This window comes from Salvelinus namaycush, chromosome 18 (genome assembly GCF_016432855.1).
Source record: "Salvelinus namaycush isolate Seneca chromosome 18, SaNama_1.0, whole genome shotgun sequence".
Lineage (NCBI taxonomy): Eukaryota > Metazoa > Chordata > Actinopteri > Salmoniformes > Salmonidae > Salvelinus > Salvelinus namaycush.
Window position 1 is genome coordinate 13,489,215 of NC_052324.1, and position 22,199 is coordinate 13,511,413.

The 22,199-nt window shown below is 43.8% G+C and overlaps 1 protein-coding gene across 1 annotated transcript in view; it reads right to left on the bottom strand.

The window, feature by feature from the left end:
- Positions 1-22,199, bottom strand: part of LOC120063103 (cAMP-specific 3',5'-cyclic phosphodiesterase 4D-like) — a 293,850-nt gene that overhangs the window by 25,898 nt on the left and 245,753 nt on the right. Inside the window, exons 2-5 of the mRNA XM_039013270.1 lie at positions 14,418-14,609; positions 2,887-2,923; positions 2,611-2,687; positions 1,913-1,962 (exon numbers count right to left, since the gene is read on the bottom strand). Coding sequence (XP_038869198.1) covers positions 1,913-1,962; positions 2,611-2,687; positions 2,887-2,923; positions 14,418-14,609 — 356 coding nt within the window. The remainder of the gene's footprint in view (positions 1-1,912; positions 1,963-2,610; positions 2,688-2,886; positions 2,924-14,417; positions 14,610-22,199) is intronic.

Sequence of the window (22,199 nt, forward strand, 5' to 3'; positions counted from 1 at the left end):
TACTGACACAGTATGGGTCCTACTGACATAGTATGTGACCTACTGACATAGTATGGGTCCTACTGACATAGTATGGGACGTACTGACATAGTATTGGACCTACTGACATAGTATGGGACCTACTGACATAGTATGTGACCTACTAACATAGTATGGGTCCTACTGGCATAGTATGGGACCTACTGACATAGTATTGGACCTACTGACATAGTATTGGACCTACTGACATAGTATGGGACCTACTAACACAGTATGGGACCTACTGACACAGTATGTGACCTAATGACATAGTATGTGACCTACTGACACAGTATGGGTCCTACTGACCTAGTATGTGACCTACTGACATAGTATGTGACCTACTGACATAGTATGGGTCCTACTGACATAGTATGTGACCTACTGACACAGTATGGGTCCTACTGACATAGTATGTGACCTACTGACATAGTATGGGTCCTACTGACATAGTATGGGACGTACTGACATAGTATTGGACCTACTGACATAGTATGGGACCTACTGACATAGTATGTGACCTACTAACATAGTATGGGTCCTACTGGCATAGTATGGGACCTACTGACATAGTATTGGACCTACTGACATAGTATTGGACCTACTGACATAGTATGGGACCTACTGACATAGTATGGGACCTACTGACATAGTATGGGACCTACTAGCAGGACCTACTAACATGGTTGGCTGCTTACCCCGTCACACACACTGCCAGCCCTGCATAGTGCTAGAGGGCAACGAGAAGTGCCCTTCAAGAACAGGTGTATTCTGGTCCCTGTGTCATCTCCTGAATTAAACACCTGAGAGAGACGCCCTATTCTGAAGTAGTAGTGGACCACTCTCCTCTTTGACAAAGGCTACCAACAATCTGTGTATTACAGATTGCTTACAGATGATTACAATACAAAAATGAAAGCAAACTTGATATTGTTCATTTCCTTGTTCTGTTGGTTGGCTCTGGCTTATTAAGTACATTGCTAGTGAATGGCCGATTTGTTTCATGGTGTTAAGTTAGACACACTGATTTAGATGTCATTCCCATCACTGTATACCGGGTCACTGCTACAGTGGGGAGCGAAAGGTAAGGGGTCATACCAGCCTGCTAAGCCCAGCCTCAGATGTAGTGACCTGATTCTAGCAGGATCCCATAGGGATGTGTGGAATGTAGGGTCTGGCTGTGAGCTGTCAGTCAGGGGATGGAGCATGGGGCCTGACAGCACTTTGGCACAGAAGCCTTTCCATACAAGGCTGAGTGACAGACAAACAGGTGAACCGCAAGTCAAACAGTCCTGCTGATGCTACTGTACCAGGGTTGCTAACCACTGTTCTGCAGCCTTTATGCTGTTTGGTTCCCATTGTGCTGTACTGTAGCTACAGGCGTATCTCTTCCAAACATGTCAGCCATGTTGTATTTACTACACACTCTGGATCGCTTTGGTACAGTGTCCTGTTGTTTGGCTCCCCCTGAAGGATCTCTATGTCCTCATCCTCTATCTCTGGTCTGACAGTTCCCATCCCAATGTCTGTCATATCACAATGCCATGACACCATCATCAAGGGCTGCTGCATTTTACCAAGCTGATAGAATGGATGATATTGCTGAGTATTCTCTCTCCCTCCTTTCACTATCAACATATTCATACAGTACACACACACACGCACACACACATACCACAGGAGGTTGGTGGCACCTTAATTGGGGAGGACGGGCTCGTGGTAATGGCTGGAGCAGAATCGGTGGAACGGTATAATATACATAAAACACATGTTTTGATGCCATTCCATCTGCTCCATTCCAGCCATTATTATGAGCCATCCTCCCCTCAGCAGCCTCCACTGACACACACACTAACAAACACAAAGACCACACAGATAAAGACTATCAGCGTACCTGTGAATGAGGTCTTGGTGATGGGAGGTGGAATACACATGGGTGATCTCCTGGTGTGGGGAGAAACAAAATACACATTGATCTCCTCCCAAAACACTACTACTGTACTACCTCATTCTATCTCTCTCCTATCTAACACCTCCTGTCTTTCTCCCCCTTCTCTTTCTCCCCACTCTATCTCACTAACAGAGGTAAATCTGCTGCACCCTTTCCAGCTGAATCAGTCCCCATTCATCACAGATCTTGCGTTGAACAGGAGGGTTATGGCGGAGGGCCCCTTTATTGAGTGGGACTGCTGCTGTTGTAGTCCCAGTGAAGACCAGCAGGGGGAGAACTACAGCAAAGGATTCACATCTTCTCCAACACATTGTGTCAAATGCAGCAGCAAGTGTCTGGTGGTCAAAATACCAATTAGTGGCAAAAAGATCGGAATTGGACTGCCTGTGTAAACACAGTCAAAGAGAGATGACATGGGGAATACTGAAGCCGTTTTTAACATAACACCATAAAGAGAGACTTCAGTTGGAGATATCATATAAATACATATATATCCAATATATAGCCCCAAAATCCCCAAATAACACTAATATTTAGCTATAATTAGGGTAGCTTTGTGCCTTGCTCTAGACTACTACACAGCAGTAATTACAGGTTAATTGTGTATAAGATACATACAGTGTATGCTTCCGAAGACTTACTTGTTGGACACTCTGTCTTGTGTACAATTGGTTAATGCAGCGAAATTATTCCGTACAGTTCTTAGACTGGCTAGAACCTGGAGGAGATCAGGACAGATTGACATTAAAACCTCACATTAATCACATTAATCTCTTGAACAGTGATTGCCCCATCTAAACTGGTCAATGGGCCTGGGTCTTTTACACAATTTCAGCATAGCATACTCTACTGTGGTTTCCTAAAGGAATTAGGCAACAACACAATACATCTTGCTTAGCAATCGTGCCATTGCTCACCTGTGCAAATGGTGTTACAATCATATCGTCGCCATGACTGCAAAAAAGAGACAAAGATAAAAAGAGGTTAGATTACATTTTTTGACACACCTTTGTCTACAGACATTCTAAACATGGCCTTCACATTTTAACCCTCTGCGTGACAAAGAGGAGATGATCCCAGCTGTAGCCATGACTATGGCAAGACTAGAGTAATATGGCTATACAATGTGGCCTCAGGGCATTCCATATTATTCTGTACGTAAATCTGTGACACCCCATTTAGTATGATATGTTACGTTATGTAAGATTATGCATGGAATTGCGGTCGTAAAATGTCATACTGTTAGAAGACATATACTATCATACGTCTTATACAGTCGTACAATAGCATATGAATTTGATGATGTAACTTATCATACTTCTTGGAAGAGGTATTATTTTGATATGTCTTTCTCTGAGACCAGGTTGCTTGTTCCATAGTAACAACAAAGGGGAATTACGGGGATAATTTACGTTGGTGATTAGGTGAACTAACGACAAAGGTTAGGTGAATTTACATAGCAGGTTAGGTGAATTTACGTAGCAGGTTAGGTGAATTTACGTAGCAGGTTAGGTGAATTTACGTAGCAGGTTAGGTGAATTTACGTAGCAGGTTAGGTGAATTTATGTAGCAGGTTAGGTGAATTGGGTTACGTTTAGAAGAAGGGTTAGGGGAAGGGTTAACTAAAATGTAGTCCCCGACGCGACTCGAACACGCAACCTTTGGCTTGATAGACGGTTGCGGATTACGCCCTCTGATCCACCCCGAGCAACCTCGCTACTTTCGTTTTCTGTCTAAAGTAACAAGACCAGGGGTGTCAAAAAAGTCTGGAGGGCCTCACTTAAAACGTATTATATTTCCTTGCCGTCAAAATTTGCAAAAAATAGTTCTCTATCCATCGTTTTTGTTATTTTCGATGCTCCTTGATTGTTAGGCTTTCGTTACAATGACTGTTGGCAAGCTGGACGAATTAAAAAGGCTACACATTGTCGATTTGGTTTAAGTCATTTCAATGTCGATTAAGATCGTTTTTCGCACGATAAAAAAAAGAAATATATATATATACAGTACCAGTCAAAACTTTGGACACACCTACTCATTCAAGGGTTTAAAAACACATATGGAATCATGTAGTAACCAAAAAAGTGTTAAACAAATCAAAATATGTGTCACGGATACCCCCGGTACTGCTGCTCATTCGCTGCTCATTCCGTTCACCAGCTCTGGAGGTCTAAAAAGTGTTAAACAAATCAAAATATGTGTCACGGATACCCCCGGTACTGCTGCTCATTCCGTTCACCAGCTCCGGAGGTCTACATCACCGGCCTTCTAGGTGTCACTGAATTGGATTAATTACCACCAACCCCGGACTGTCTTGTCTCATTACGCACACCTGGTTCCCATTCCCCCTGATTAGTAATCAAATCAAATCCAATTTTATTTGTCACATACACATGGTTAGCAGATGTTAATGCGAGTGTAGCAAAATGCTTGTGCTTCTAGTTCCGACAATGCAGTAATAACCAACGAGTAATCTAGCCTAACAATTTCACAACAACTACCATATACACACAAGTGTAAAGGGATGAAGAATATGTACATAAAAATATATGAATGAGGGATGGTACAGAACGGCATAGGAAAGATACAGTAGATGGTATAGAGTACAGTATATACATATGAGATGAGTAATGTAGGGTATGTAAACATTATATTAAGTGGCATTGTTTAAAGTGGCTAGTGATACATTTTTAACATACATTTTCCATTATTAAAGTGGCTGGAGTTGAATCAGTATGTTGGCAGCAGCCACTCAATGTTAGTGGTGGCTGTTTAACTTCTTACAGATACGTGGGAGCGTCCCACCTGGCCAACATCCGGTGAAATGGCGCCAAATTCAAATTTAATTACTATAAATATTAAACTTTCATGAAATCACAGGTGCAATACATCAAAATAAAGCTTAACTTGTTGATAATCCAGCCGCGTGTCAGATTTCAAAAAGGCTTTACGGCGAAAGCAAACCATGCGATTATCTGAGGACAGCACCCAGCGCACAAATGCATAACAAATCATTTTCAACCAGGGAGTTGTGACACGAAAGTCAGAAATAGCGATATAATATATGCAATTCCTTTGAAGATCTTCTTCTGTTGGCACTCCAAACGGTCCCAGTTACATTACAAATGGGCCTTTAGTTCGATAAAGTCCTTTATATCCATAAAAACTCAGTTTAGCTGGCACGCTTCAGTCAATAATCCACTCGATTTCCCTCCTTCAAAATGCATACGAAATTAATCCCAAACGTTACCAATAAACTTATCCAAACAAGTCAATCAATGTATATAATCAAACCTTAGGTACCCTAATACGCAAATAAACAATCAAATTTAAGATGGAGAATCGTTATTGTCTTTACCGGAGAAAAATACCAAAGAACGCGCTCTCATTCACGCGCTTGGAAACACTACAGCCAAAATGGGAGCCACCTAGAAAAACTAAAACTGAAACTCTTTCTATAGACTGTTAACTTCTTGAGGGCCGGGGTCAGCATTTTCACTTTCGGAAAAATAGCCTGCCAAAATTCAACTGCTTGCTACTCATCCCCAGAATATAAGATATGCATATTATTAGTAGATTTGGATAGAAAACACTCTGAAGTTTCTAAAACTGTTTGAATCATGTCTGTGAGAATAACAGAACTTATGTAGCAGGCAAAACCCTGAGGACAAACCATTCAGAATTTGTATTTTTTTGATGTCACTGTCTTTTCAATGAGCTTTCTTAGAGACACCAGATTTCTAATGGACTTGCTTGCAGTTCCTACCACTTCCACTGGATGTCACCAGTCCTTGGAAATCGGTTGAGGTTATTCCTTTGTGTAGTGAAGAAGTAGGGCTATCGTAAATGAGGGTCACATGAAGTAAATTCTTTGAGAGAGTCACGTTACGAAAAAAGTTGCGTCAGTTTGTTTTCTTTTTGTATTGAACACAGATCATCCCGTCTTCAAATTGATCGATTATTAACGTTTAAAAATACCTAACGTTGTATTACAAAAGTAGTTTGAAATGTTTTGGTAAAGTTTACATGTAACTTTTTTGTAGTGACTTGGCGAAAGTTGGAAGCTGTGTTTTTCTGGATGAAACGGTCCAAATAAATTGACATTTTGGATATATATCGACGGAATTAATCGAACAAAAGGACCATTTGTGATGTTTATGGGACATATTGGAGTGCCAACAAAATAATTTTGTCAAAGGTAAGGCATGATTTATATTTTATTTCTGCGTTTTGTGTCGTGCTTGCAGTGTTGAATTATGCTACTCTCTTTGTTTACTGTTGTGCTATCATCAGATAATAGCATCTTATGCTTTCGCCGAAAAGCCTTTTTGAAATCTGACATGTTGGCTGGACTCACAACGAGTGTAGCTTTAATTTGGAATCTTACATGTGTGATTTAATGAAAGTTAGATTTTTATATCATGTTATTTGAATATGGTGCGCTGTATTTTCCCTGGCTATTGGCCGGTGGGACGTTTGCGTCCCACCTGCCCCAGAGAAGTTAACATCTAGTGGAAGCCCTAGGAACTGCAATCGGGTATGATTTCGCCCTATTATAAAAGTGCCAGCCATTGAAATCAGTGGAAGGATGATTTTTTTTTGGGGGGGGGTGGTTTTTCCTCGGGGTTTCGCCTGCCATTTCAGTTCTGTTGTACTCACAGACATTATCTTAAATGTTTTAGAAGCTTTAGAGTGTTTTCTATCCAAATCTATCAATTATATGCATATCCTAGCTTCTGGGCCTGAGTAGCAGGCAGTTTACTTTGGGCACGCTTTTCATCCGGACGTCAAAATACCGCCCCCTATCCCAAAGAAGTTAACAGTCTAATGGCCTTGAGTTAGAAGCTGTTTTTCAGTCTCTCGGTCCCTGCTTTGATGCACCTGTACTGACCTCGCCTTCTGGATGATAGCGGGGTGAACAGGCAGTGGCTCGGGTGGTTGTTGTCCTTGATGACCTTTATGGCCTTCCTGTGACATCGGGTGGTGTAGGTGTCCTGGAGGCCAGGTAGTTTGCCCCCGGTGATGCGTTGTGCAGACCTCACTACCCTCTGGAGAGCCTTACGGTTGTGGGCGGAGCAGTTGCCGTACGAGGCGGTGATACAGCCCGAAAGGATGCTCTCGATTGTGCATCTGTAAAAGTTTGTGAGTGCTTTTGGTGACAAGCCGAATTTCTTCAGCCTCCTGAGGTTGAAGAGGCGCTGCTGGTGTTGTTAAATGCTGAGCTGTAATCGATGAACAGCATTCTCACATAGGTATTCCTCTTGTCCAGATGGGTTAGGGCAGTGTGCAGTGTGGTTGCGATTGCGTCGTCTGTGGCCCTATTGGGGCGGTAAGCAAATTGGAGTGGGTCTAGGGTGTCAGGTAGGGTGGAGGTGATATGGTCCTTGACTAGTCTCTCAAAGCACTTCATGATGACGGAAGTGAGTGCTACGGGGCGGTAGTCGTTTAGCTCAGTTACCTTAGCTTTCTTGGGAACAGGAAATATGGTGGCCCTCTGGAAGCATGTGGGAACAGCAGACTGGGATAAGCATTGATTGAATATGTCCGTAAACACACCAGCCAGCTGGTCTGCGCATGCTCTGAGGACGCGGCTGGGGATGCCGTCTGGGCCTGCAGCCTTGCGAGGGTTAACACGTTTAAATGTTTTTCTCACGTCGGCTGCAGTGAAGGAGAGTCCACAGGTTTTGGTAGCGGGCCGTGTCAGTGGCACTGTATTGTCCTCAAAGCGAGCAAAGAAGTTGTTTAGTCTGTCTGGGAACAAGACATCCTGGTCCGCAACAGGGCTGGTTTTCTTTTTGTAATCCGTGATTGACTGTAGACCCTGCCACATACCTCTTGTGTCTGAGCCGTTGAATTGTGACTCTACTTTGTCTCTATACTGACGCTTAGCTTGTTTGATTGCCTTGCGGAGGGAATAGCTACACTGTTTGTATTCGGTCATGTTTCCGGTCACCTTGCCCTGGTTAAAAGCAGTAGTTCGCGCTTTCAGTTTCGCGCGAATGCTGTCATCAATGTGTATATACAGTTGAAGTCGGAAGTTTACAAACACCTTAGTCAAATACATTTAAACTCAGCTTTTCGCAATTCCTGACTATTAATCCTAGTAAAAATTCCCTAGTAAAAAATCACCACTTTATTTTAAGAATGTGAAAAATCAGAAATATAGTAGAGAGAACGATTTATTTCAGCTTTTAGTTCTTTCATCACATTCCCAGTGGGTCAAAAGTTTACATACACTCAATTAGTATTTGGTAGCATTAAATTGTTTATTTGGGTTAAACGTTTGGTGAATTTTGGGCCATTCCTCCTGACAGAGCTGGTGTAACTGAGTCAGGTTTGTAGGCCTCCTTGCTCACACACGCATTTTCAGTCCTGCCCACAAATGTTCTATAGGATTGAGGTCAGGGCTTTGTGATAGCCACTCCAATACCTTGACTTTGTTGTCCTTAAGCCATTTTGCCAAAACTTTGGAAGTATGCTTGAGGTCATTGTCCATTTGGAAGACCCATTTGCAACCAAGCTTTCACTTCCTGACTGATGTCTTGAGATGTTGCTTCAATATATCCACATATGTTCCGTCCTCATGATGCCATCTATTTTGTGAAGTGCACCAGTCCTCCCTGCAACAAAGCAGCCCCACAACATGATACTGCCACCCCCGTCCTTCGGCTTGCAAGCCTCCCCCTTTTTCCTCCAAACATAACAATGGTCATTATGGCCAAACAGTTCTATTTTTGTTTCATCAGACCAGAAGACATTTCTCCAAAAAGTACAATCTTTGTCCCCATGTGCAGTTGCAAACCGTAGTGTGGCTTTTTTATGGCGGTTTTGGAGCAGTGGCTTCTTCCTTGCTGAGCGGCCTTTCAGGTTATGTCGATATAGGACTCGTTTTACTGTGGATATAGATACTTTTGTACCTGTTTCCTCCAGCATCTTCACAAGGTCATTTGCTGTTGCTCTGGGATTGATTTGCACTTTTCGCACCAAAGTACGTTCATCTCTAGGAGACAGAACGCGTCTCCTTCCTGAGCGGTATGACGGCTGCGTGGTCCCATGGTGTTTATACTTGTGTACTATTGTTTGTACAGATGAACGTGGTACCTTCAGGCATTTGGAAATTGCTCCCAAGGATGAACCAGATTTGTGTAGGTCTACAATTTTTTTTGTGAGGTCTTGCTGCAATGAAACCATTACTAAAGGACCCCAATAAGAAGAAAAGACTTGCTTGGGCCAAGAAACACGAGCACTGGACATTAGACGGGTGGAAATCTGTCCTTTGGTCCGATGAGTCGAAGTTTGAGATTTTTGTTTCCACCCGCCATGTCTTTGTGAGACGCAGAGTAGGTGAACGGATGATCTCTGCATGTGTCACATGTGCTTCCTCTAGGTCACCAGGCTGCACACCTGTCACCATAATTACGAGCACCTGCGCGTCATCAGACTAACCTGGACTCCATCACCTCCTTGATTACCTGCCCTATAACTGTCACTCCCGTTGGTTCCTTCCCCAGGCGTCATTGTTTCTGTTTCATGTCTGTTCGTGTGTCTTATTTTGTATTGTGTTTTCATTTATTAAATAATTCACTCCCTGAACTTGCTTCCCGACTCTCAGCGCACACATTCCAGCATGTGTGGTTCCCACCGTGAAGCATGAGGATGAGATGTGATGGTGTGGGGGTGCTTTGCTGGTGACACCGTCTGTGATTTAAAAAAAAAATCAAGGCACACTTAACCAGCATGGCTACCACAGCATTCTGCAGCAATATGCCATCCCATCTGGTTTGTACTTAGTGGGACTATAATTAGTTTTTCAACAGGACATTGACCCAACATACCTCCAGGCTGTGTACGGGCTATTTGACCAAGAAGGAGAGTGATGGAGTGCTGCATTAGATGACCTGGCCTCCACAAATACCCGAGCTCAACCCAATTGAGATGCTTTGGGATGAGTTGGACCGCAGAGTGAAGGAAAAGCAACCAACAAATGCTCATGAGTGTGCAAAGCTGTCATCAAGGCAAAGGGTGGCTACTTTGAAGAATCTAAAATCTAAAATATATTTTGATTTGTTTAACACCTTTTTGGTTACTACATGATTCCATATGTGTAATTTCATAGTTGTAATGATTCCACTATTATTCCACAATGTAAAAAAATATTAAATGAAGAAAAACCCTTGAGTGAGTACGTGTTTCCAAACGTTTGACTGGTACTGTATATTTACTCAAATCACCCGTGGGGCCATATGTTTGACACCCCTGAACTACACCATACGTCTTGGAGGTGCTCAGAAATATGCAAAGTATGTTTCGTATGGCTCAGAGGCCAGGCTGGGCTAAATGGCAGGACTAGACTACACTGCTAGGCTATATTATGGATATATCTGTAGGCACACATCTGCTTCTTCATTGACCACCATGCACTTCCACAACATTCCACAACTGTTACTTGTACAAGGGTGAGTGTGTAAGATTACATTAACCTTAGTACTCAATCATTAATGACTAAGGCCAAAATTCATGGGAGTTATTGATGACGTACAGTGCCTTCGGAAAGTATTCAGACCCCTTGACTTTTCCACATTTTGTTAGGTTACAGCCTCATTCTAAAATTGATTAAATGGTTTTTTCCCCCTCATCAATCTACACACAATACCCCATAATGACAAAGGTTTTTAGACATTTTTGCTAATATATATTTTTTTAAACGGAAATATCACATTTACATAAGTATTCAGAACCTTTACTCATTACTTTGTTGAAGCACCTTTGGCAGCGGTTACAGCCTCTAGTCTTCTTCTTCTCAAGCTCTGTCAGATTGGATGGGGAACATTGCTACACAGCTATTTTCAGGTCTCTCCAGAGATGTTCGATCAGGTTCAAGTCCGGGCTCTGGCTGGGCCACTCAAAGACATTCAGAGACTTTTCCCGAAGCCACTCCTGCATTGTCTTGGCTATATGCTTAGGGTCATTGTCCTGATGGAAAGTGAACCTTCACCCCAGTCTGAGATTCTGAGCGCCCTGGAGCGGGTTTTCATTAAAGATCTCTCTGTACTTCGCTCCGTTCATCTTTCCCTCGATCCTGACTAGTCTCCCAGTCCCTGCTGCTGAAAAGGATCCCCACAGTATGATGCTGCCACCACCATGATTCACCGTAGGGATGGTGCCAGGTTTCCTCCAGACGTGACGCTTGGCATTCAGGCCAAAGAGTTGAATCTTGGTTTCATCAGACCAGATAATCTTGCTTCTCCTGGTCTGAGAGTCCTTTAGGTGCCTTTTGGCAAACTACAAGTGGGCTGTCATGTGCCTTACTGAGGAGTGGCTTCTGTCTGGCTAATCTACCATAAAGGCCTGATTGGTGGAGTGTTGCAGAGATGGTTGTCCTTCTGGAAATTTCTCCCATCTCCACAGAGGAACTCTGGAGCTCTGTCAGAGAGACCACCAGGTTCTTGGTCACCTCCCTGACCAAGGCTCTTCTCCCCCAATTGCTCAGTTTGGCCGGGCGGCCAGCTCTAGGAAGAGTCTTGCTGAATCTAAACTTCTTCCATTTAAGAATGATGGAGGCCACTGCGTTCTTGGGGACCTTCAATGCTGCAGACATTTTTTGTTACCCTTCCCCAGATCTGTGCCTCGACACAATCCTGTCTCAGAGCTCTACGGATAATTAATTTGACCTCATGGCTTGGTTTTTGCTCTGACATGCACTGTCAGCTGTGCGACCTTATATACAGGTGTGGGCATTTCCAAATCATGTCCAATCAATAAAATGTATTGGACTCCAATCAAGTTGTAGAAACATCTCAAGGATAATCAATGGAAACAGGATGCACCTGAGCTCAATTTCGAGTCTCATAACAAAGGGACACTGAACACTTATTTCTGTTTTATATTTGTAATCAATTTGCAAACATTTCTAAAAACCTGTTTTGACTCATTATGGGGTATTGTGTGTAGATTGCTGAGGATAAAAAAAAAAAAAACATTTTAGATTAAGGCTGTATCGTAATAAAATGTGTAAAATGTCAAGGGGTCTGAATACTTTCTGAAGGCACTGTATACAGTACCTCTATTGGCGTCATTCATTGAAATCTATAGTAGAGTTCATTAGAGACGACATCCATGGTCTTTTACACACCCTCTACACAACCAAACATCATCATCATCCTTGGGGAGACTGGCCAGACAAATGCAAGGACAGAACACGTGGGCTATATTTATTGATAAGCTTGTCTTGAACAACAATGAAAAACATAATACTAGTGCTACCCTCACTCCTCTTTTTCTCCCTAACATTATTGATGTACACTGAGTGTACAAACCATTAAGAAAAACGTTCTAATATTGAGTTGCACCCCCCTCCAACCCCCCACCTTTTGACCCCATAACAGAGGGGTGGAAGGTAGCCTAGTGGTTAGAGTGTTGGGCCAGTAACCAAAAGGTTGCTGGATCGAATCCCCGAGCTGACAAGGTAAAAATCTGTCGTTATGCCCCCTGAACAAGGCAGTTAACCCACGGGTGCAAGGCAGCCCCCCGCACCTCTCTGATTCAGAGGGGTTGGGTTAAATGCGGAAGACACATTTCAGTTGAATACATTCAGTTGGACAACTGACTCCCTTTCCCTCAATTTGTCGGGGCATGGAATCTACAAAGTGTTCACAGGGATGTTGACTCCAATGTTTCCCACAGTTGTGTCAAGTTGGCTGGATGTCCTTTGGGTGGTGGACCATTCTTGATACACAAGGGAAACTGCATGAAAAACCAAGCAGCATTGCAAACCTGTGTCAAGAACTGGTACCATTCACCCTCTCAAGGGCACGTCTTAATCCATGCCTTAATTGTCTCAAGGCTTACAAATCCTTCTTTAACCTGTCTCCCCCCCTTCTTCTACACTGATTTGAAGTGGATTGAACAAGTGACAACAATAAGGGATCATAGTTTCACCTGGATTCACCTGGTCAGTCTACATCATGAAAAGAACAGGTGTTCTTAATTTTTTGTACTCTCAATATTTCTCAATAACAAAGACAAGAGAGAGAGAGAGAGGGAGGGGAGAGAGAGCGATTAGGCGAGAGGTTGCATTCCAGCCTCCCTTTCCTCCCTCCTGTCTTCCCTTTCCCCAGCCACCAACACTGGTCTCTGCATGCTAGTACCCAGCATGATACCTTTAATATATGTTCTATATATATCTGCAGACATAACTGGTTACATAAAGAAGCACAAGGGACATTTCTAAAAGATTCTGCCAGTAAACTATTTCCTTAGAGACATCTATGGTCTTTATGTCTTTTCCAAGAAAAATGAGTCATTTAGTGCATCAAAGATTGTCCATTTTGTATATTCTATATAAAATAATGTACAATGTTTAGCCTTCATGTTAGATATCAAAGACCCCTGTTTCTTCATTAGCTGTAGGTCAATGATAAGCCCCAGAGTAACAGTTTGCCTCCAGAGTAACACTCTGTACAGTAACTTGGTTTACTGGAACAATTGTCCACCCATTCCACTTTCCTTAGAAACCACAGCGTGGCAACTGGGAAAAGTAAAGGGACTCCGTATGAACGTCATGTGACATACAACCTGGTGAGGAGCTGCCTGCTATGGCTGACCAACCAACCCCGTAAAAAAAAAACATTTCACTGCACCTATCCGGAGACAATCACAAGAAAAAACATATTGTGAACTTGTGGTCAATACCATTTAGAGAATCGGGGTGATTTTAGTGTGGTATTCTGGTGGGGGGTTAAGCTAAGGCAGGGTAATTCAGACACTATCATAGTGTGCGTCCAGAATGGCACCCATCCCCTTCATAGTGCACTACTTATGACCAGAACCCTCTGGGGGAAAACAAAGTAGTGCACTACTTATGACCAGAGCTCTCTGGGGGAAAACAAAGTAGTGCACTACTTATGACCAGAGCCCTATGGGGGAAAAGAATGTAGTGCACTACTTTTGACCAGAGCCCTATGATGGAAAACAAAGTAGTGCACTACTTATGACCAGAGCCCTATGGGGGAAAAGAAAGTAGTGCACTACTTTTGACCAGAGCCCTATGATGGAAAACAAAGTAGTGCACTACTTATGAACAGAGCCCTATGGGGGAAAACAAAGTAGAGAATAGGGTGCCATTTGGATCTCAGCCATAGTGACAGAGAGAGACAGGAAGGATATGGCTTCCTCAGGAGATGCTCCTCCTCCTTACTACAGACTGAATGGAGATACACTGTCTTCAGTCAATACATCATTTCCTGTTGGAGCCTAACTGGATGGTCATGTTGGTAAGGGGTTGATTGTAGTGTTACACAGCTCTGTACTAACACACTTCAATGGTAACTAATCGGTGTGTGCGTGTGTGTGCGTATGCGTGTGTGTGCGTGTGCGTGTGCGTGTGTGTGGGTGTGTGTGTGTGTGTGGGTGGGGGAACAGAGAGACAGTGGAGAGAGAAAAAACTCACATGTCGCTGGCGATGGAGGAGTTTCTGGACATGGACTTGGGCGACAGTTCGTAGTCCGAGTCAGAGCGGTAGAGGAAGGACTCTCTCCGCTGACTGTGGACAAAGTTGCCTTGCAGTATCAGCCCAGACCCCGGGCTGGCCATGGGGTCCAGCGGGCTGCGCCCTGACGATGTGCCATTGTCCACATCGAAACTGTCAGAAAACAACCAGAGAGAGAGGAAATATTAGACATAATCATAAACAGTGGGTGGTAGAAACATAGGATACCTGTCTGCATTTCTGTTTATTTGTACTGCAAAGAACATTGAGCAGCAGGTTGCTTAGGATTCAAAACATTCTTTCAAACAGCCACAAGAATATCCAAAAGCCTTTATATGGTAACTGTAACACAGGCCAGTACTGTAGCACAGGCCAGAATTGTAGCAGACCAGTACTGTAACACAGGCCAGTACTGTAACAGGCCAGTACTGTAACACAGGCCAGAACTGTAGCACAGGCCAGTACTGTAACACAGGCCAGAACTGTAACACAGGCCAGTACTGTAACACAGGCCAGTACCGTAACACAGGCCAGTACCGTAACACAGGCCAGAACTGTAGCACAGGCCAGTACTGTAGCACAGGCCAGTACCGTAACACAGGCCAGTACCGTAACACAGGCCAGTACTGTAACACAGGCCAGAACTGTAGCACAGGCCAGTACCGTAACACAGGCCAGAACTGTAGCACAGGCCAGTACCGTAACACAGGCCAGAACTGTAGCACAGGCCAGTACTGTAACACAGGCCAGTACTGTAACACAGGCCAGTACTGTAACACAGGCCAGTACCGTAACACAGGCCAGAACTGTAGCACAGGCCAGTACTGTAGCACAGGCCAGTACCGTAACACAGGCCAGTACCGTAACACAGGCCAGTACCGTAACACAGGCCAGTACTGTAACACAGGCCAGAACTGTAGCACAGGCCAGTACTGTAACACAGGCCAGAACTGTAGCACAGGCCAGTACTGTAGCACAGGCCAGTACCGTAACACAGGCCAGTACCGTAACACAGGCCAGTACTGTAACACAGGCCAGAACTGTAGCACAGGCCAGTACTGTAACACAGGCCAGAACTGTAGCACAGGCCAGTACTGTAGCACAGGCCAGTACCGTAACACAGGCCAGTACCGTAACACAGGCCAGTACTGTAACACAGGCCAGAACTGTAGCACAGGCCAGTACTGTAACACAGGCCAGAACTGTAGCACAGGCCAGTACTGTAACACAGGCCAGTACTGTAACACAAGCCAGTACCGTAACACAGGCCAGAACTGTAGCACAGGCCAGAACTGTAGCACAGGCCAGTACTGTAACAGGCCAGTACTGTAGCACAGCTCTGATAAAGACAATGACTCATTGAGTAACCACCACCACTTAGGACAATGACGCACTCCCCGTTTGATGTCACCGTTCCTTAGAGTCCTCCGGATTATCCTCACACCTGGGATTACTGCTGTCACCCAGGATTACCTGACCTGTTACAAGGGTAACCAGACCTGGCTCAACTGTAATCCTCCAGAGGGATTCCCCTCTACGTAGCACCAGATACATCTTCATCATCACTATCCCTATCATCATCACCAGTGTCAGCTATGTGATGAAAATAGCTGTTGTGATCATCCTGTAGGATCCGTTGTGGAGCTGATAGGGGAGCCCGTGTTATTCGGTACAGTGTGTGTGCGCGTGTGTGTGATTGTGTGTGTGGTGGAGGGAACAGTGTGAGCTGAGTGGACTGCGTCAGCTGTGTCTGTGTGTGTTCGTCATTGTGAGTGTTGATGACGTGTTGTTGTGGCTATGCATGGGTATAGCACAGTAAGCACTGTCAGCCCTAAAATCCAAAAAACACAGAACAGCATATTCTCTCTAGCATATTCTCTCTTCATCTTCTGGATGAAGAGCCCCGCTCTTTGACCCTACGACAAGTGTTTACATCCAGCTGCAGATTCTGCCGTTAATAAACATTCTTATTGTTTGGAATACATTACGTCAACCATGATTCAATCTGTGTTTACTGTAGGCTTCCGTAATAGAACACTGTGGGGACTGATTCCACATCATGAGATTCAGCTAGCTTATTAAAATGCCACTAAGAAAAAAGGACTATTATCAAACCACATATTCAAATCTATCACATCGCTATAGCACCTTAGCCAATGTGATTTTACTGTGGTGTACTTCTCCCATGCTCCTTTCATAAAACCAAGGCCATTGAGACACACATACATTCGTAATTGCAAGGTATACGTAGTAGCATGCTGGAAACTATATACATTGGACGTGAAGGGGCAAATGTATTTTCACAGAGCGAGCGCTGGAGAGAGATGGAGGTGGGAAAGGATTGGTGCATGTTGTGTGAATGTTTGTTAGCTAGGCGAGTGAGACAGTAGCATCTGTATGTGTATCAGGGCCTGCTGCCTAAACTCTTTCCCCCCTGGGTCATAACACTAAAGACGACGACTCTTGTCAATGACCACTGGCATTTCCTTCACAAGACTGTTAAACCCAACTCTATAATACGCTACAGTGGGTTTTAAGAAGTTACAACGGCAGCTTATTACAACGTATACTTCTTTTTTTTGTAAATTCTTGTTAGAATATTGTTTGCAACACACATAGATTTCATTTATTGTTGCACCAGGCCAGGGTTCAGCCTACCACATAACACTGTATACCACAAACAGAACACCAGCATGTCTATCTCGCACACACACATGCACGCACAGCCCACCCCCCTTCTTCACAACAGCCATGTGGTTGTAGCCCCTACATGTGAAACCCAATATGCCAGAGGGTGCTAGAGATGGTGCCATTATCTATCACTGAAGTCTAGGACTGCAACTCAAATGGCACCCTATTCCCTATACAGTGCACTTCATTAAGTGCATTACTATTGACCAGGGCCCATAAGACTTTGGTCAAAAGTAGTTCACTATGTAGCAGGGGCACCATTATTTTTCCGACCTGCAAACCAATTTTTTTTTTTTAAATACCAGTCAAAATATAGTTTTCATTTCTGTTCCTTTTTAAAACAGTGAAATCATATATATATATTTTTTTTTACATTAGCTCGACATTCAATTACTTCACCAATCAGTGCGGATAGAGCATCGTGCTATGGAGCTGGAAAGCTATAGTTGTTGTAGCCTAGGCTGCCTAGGCTACATGCGGAATGTAAAATAACATTTTTAACCCATTCTTAACTGGTACAAAATATATATATATTATACAGGGTGAGGAAATCAATGTATACATTCGTAATTTGATTGAACTATCTCTTTAATCAGATTTCCTGAATTGCATTTGATCTGAGCATGTGCTATAAATAAACATTAATTTATTTTATAAAGAAATATGCTTTTGTCATCTCTTAAGAAAGCTTGCTTGGGCAGCAACATCTGGGGCCTGCATGGAGACTGAGAACAAACCCAGTTTGGTCCCAGGTGACAGCCCAATTGAAAAGACACATTTACAGCCTACCTATTGCACAGGTTGGTCACACTACACACCCGCCCTTGACCCAGATGTAACCCATTTTGGTAAACACCGGGAACTCATGCGGGTAAATCCTCAATTTTCCCACTAGGGCAACTTATGAAATATGCTAACAACGCCAACTGATGCAACAGTGTGACACACCCCATACACACCTCCCCTTGACTGATTTATATGCATTTATGTTCCAGACCACGCCCACGTGAACGTTTAACATCCACCATCTGGCCAATCAGTGTCATTTTGTAAATGACGGATCTCTATGGCAAGACGCATCATTCACATCATTCGTCATCAATGCTGTCTGAGATAGCGTGTGTGACTAACTTTTGAACGGAAGGACCGACGGACGGATGGACGGAGACAGATCCACAGGCCCCATCCCCGATTTCATCGTGGGGGACTATTAATAGGTTACATGCATTCCTACAAGCAGGAATTATGTTCTGGCATTATCATTTGCAATCACAAAGGACATACCAACCAATAAGACTCATTGCATGTCGAAACTTTGCCTTCCTTGAAATGTTTACTCAATCCAGCACCTGGGAAGCATCTTAGGATGTACTCTGCTCAAGAACGCCTAAAGAACACATGACATTCCATATTTTTTTAAATCATAAGTAATCATGTGGTTACCAGTATATTATCTCCTCAGCCCAGTGTTGGCCCAGCTGTCCGAGCAGGCAGGGCCTAGGAGGCTGAGAGACAGAGCCTGAGAGGCAGAGAGGCAAGGTGTGAGACACAGAAAGACAGAGGCTGAGAAGCAGGGCCCGGAAGGCAGAGAAGCAGAGCCTGAGAGACAGAGAGCCCTTAAGGCACAGACATACCGGTAGAGTTTCCAGGCAGAGAGTACTTAGCACGTCTGAACAAAATGCTGGCTGTTATTTCCAAACTGAGAGCAAACCGATTCTACATGTAGAAACAGCCAAACATTTTGGCAGTCAGATGCTGCACAGTCAGCAAGAGAACGAACGGCGAACGAACAGCAGACGAACGGTAGACCGTAATTCTGTGTGATGTGTTTTCTCCATTAGAGGAAGAGAGGCAGGGCCTGAGAAGCAGAGAGTGAGATATGCTAAGAGGCAGGGCATAAGAGCCGGGGCCTGGGAGGCAGAGAGGAAGTGTCTTAGAGGCAGGGCCTGAGAGGCTGAGCAGGCAGGCCTTGTGATGCAGAGAGGCACTGAGCAGGCAGGTTCTAACTACTCTGACCTTTGGATGTAAAATGTGCGAGTTTTACACAATTTTATTTGTCACATGCTTCGTAAATAACAGGTGTGGACTAACAGTGAAACGCTTACTTACGGGCCCTTCCCTACAACGTAGAGCGAAAGAAAACAGAGAAAACATGTAATAATAAAAGTAATAATAATACAAAATGACTTGGCTATATACACGTGGTACCAGTACCAAGTCGTTGTGCATGGTGGGTATGAGGTTATTGAGGTAGATATGTACATATAACTAGGAGTAAAGTGACAGTTAATAAATGGTGATGAGTCCAAAAAGTAGTTTGTCCAAGTAGCTACTGGATTAACTACTTAACTAACTATTTATCCGTCTTATGACTTGGGGGTAGAAGCTGTTTAGGGTCCTGTTGCTTCCAGAATTGATGCATCGGTACCACTTGACGTGCGGTAGCAGAGAGAACAGTCTATGAATTGGGTGGCTGGAGTCTTTCACCATTTTTAGGGCCTTCCTCTGACACCGCCTAGTATATAGGTTCTGGATGACAGAGTGCTCAGCCCCAGTGATGTACTGGGCCATACGCACTACACTCTTTAGCGCCTTGAGGTCAGATGCCAAGCAGTTGTCATACCAAGCGTGGATGCAGCCAGTCAAGTTGCTCTCAATTATATAGGATCTGAGGGCCCATGCCACATCTTTTCAGCCATTTGAGGGGGAAGAGGCATCCTCAGCCTTCTGTTTCCTGTACTCCACGATCAGCTCCTTTGTCTTGCTGACGGTGAGGGAGAGGTTGTTGTCATGGCACCACACTGAGGTCTTTGACCTCCTCCAAATATAGTTTGATTGTCGTCGGTGATCAAGCCTACCACCATCGTGTCGTCGGCAATCTTAATGATGATGTTGGAGTCATACTCGGCCACGCAGTCATGGGTGAACAGGGAGTACAGGAGGGAACTAAGCACGCACCCCTGAGGGATGTTGTTGCCTATCCTCACCACCTGGGAGTGGCCTGTCAGGAAGTCTAGGATCCAGTTGTAGAAGGAGGTGTTCAGTCCCAGGGTCCTTAGCTTAGTGATGAGCTTGTAGAGCACTATGGTGTTGAACGCTGAGCTTTAGTCAATGAACAGCATTCTCACATAGGTGTTCCTCTTGTCCAGGTGGGAAAGGGCAGCGTGCGGTGCAATAGAGATAGCGTCACCTGTGGATCTGTTGGGGCGGTATGCAAATTGGAGTGGGTGCCTTTCAAGGCATTTCATGGCTATAGATGTGAGTGCTAAGGGACGATAGACATTTCTGACTCGTTTCCGAAACGAGGCGTATGTCGCGCGCCACTACTTCACAGGAGCGTCATTTGATAACAATTCATTTTTATGGCAGAAATGCCTTCTGGAACATGTGAACTTTTATGTGCCATAATAACAATCAGGTATGCCATCTGTAAATACAAATAAATTATTAAATTACGAGCCTAGTTGGTTCAGCCATGGAAAAAGACAGCAACGTTCCCGCTAGCCATGATTGGCTGAGATAATGAGTGGGCTGGACATGCCGAGAGATGAGTTCGTATTTGCCTGCAATGTAGCATGCTTCTGTCTATAACATGAGCTGGTCAGCATGTGTAGGTAATCCTTTCTAACGCGGCTTTTTAAAACTATATCACGTAGTAGAACTACATAAGTGTTGCTCTTCACTTTCTGGAGGACCGAGTTTTGAAATCAGTGTAATTAGAGTATGATAGCTGAGGAGATGGAGAAAATTCTGGCGTTTGATTGAAAATATGCAGACGGAGTCAAAAAGAAAACACACAGAAGGATTTTGTATAAAACACCTGTTCACGGATTCCATCTTCAAACTAAGGGCAACCCTGGCATCCGTGACAGAGAGGGAGAAGCGTCCATCCGTGTATACGGGTAAGAGAGTCTAGCTAGCTACATTTTCAGATAATACATTATTATTTTAGACAGAAAGTAATTTTCATTTCAAGTTGAAGTGTACTGTTAGCTAGCTAGCTAACGTTAGCTGGCTAGCTAGCTATCTAACGTTATGTGCATGATCTGTGTAGTAATATTATTTGTATCTCAGAGCCATTTGCATTGCTAGTTATAGCCTAAAGTTAACTAGCTAACATTAAACCTGTTTGGTTAGCTGCCTGCAGATTCATGCAGAGTAGTAACATTATGAGTTGGGATTATGGTTCATTGTTTAGATAGCTAGCTTCATGTCTAAACAAAAGACTCCACTATGCAAGTAACTATTTCAATAGAATGTTTACGATGTCACTTCGACAACTGTCGATAGACGTAGCTGGCAAATTCACTCTGGCTATCCACTCCGATTTCAGAGCACTCTCGTCTGAGTGTGCCAGAGGCAAGAATAACTGACAAATTTACGAACACTCAACACCTGTTGAATATAGCCGGTGTCAGTAAACGTTGGCAACAAAGCGTAATTAAATTGTTGCCAGCAGCACAGTTGCAGTCACCAATGCTCTGGATAACATAAAAACAGCCTATCCAGCTCTGCTAGGGTGTGTAAAATGGTCAGAGTGAGCTGTTCTCTCATTTGTGTCTGGAAGTAGCTAACCAACGTTAGCCAGTTAGCTTGGGTGCTTGACTGCTGTTGCTAGGGTAGAATGCTCGGATCAACCCTACTTTTCAGCCAGAGTGTCCAGTATGCGCTCTGAACGCTCTGAGATTGAAAGACTTTGAATTTACGAACGGGCAGAGCACACTCTGGCACTCCAGATTAAATTACGAACACACCTGTATAAACCAGCACTTAGTCTTGAAATCTTTGGTTGTTTAGTACATAGCATCTCATGTGAATCCTTAAAGAGATGGGTGGGGCTAAAGCTTAAGAGGGTGTGCTGAATGATGCTGAATGGGTGTGGACAAAGAGGAGCTCTCCAATAGGTACCAAAACATTCAAGGGCCATTTTCTCAAAAGTGAGGTTACAAGTTTATCAACTTTCAAAGCAGAATTACTTTCCCATTGTTCCTCAACTTTAGTGTATGAGATACTGCAGCATTTTCTACTTTTATCCAATGTAAATAACACAAT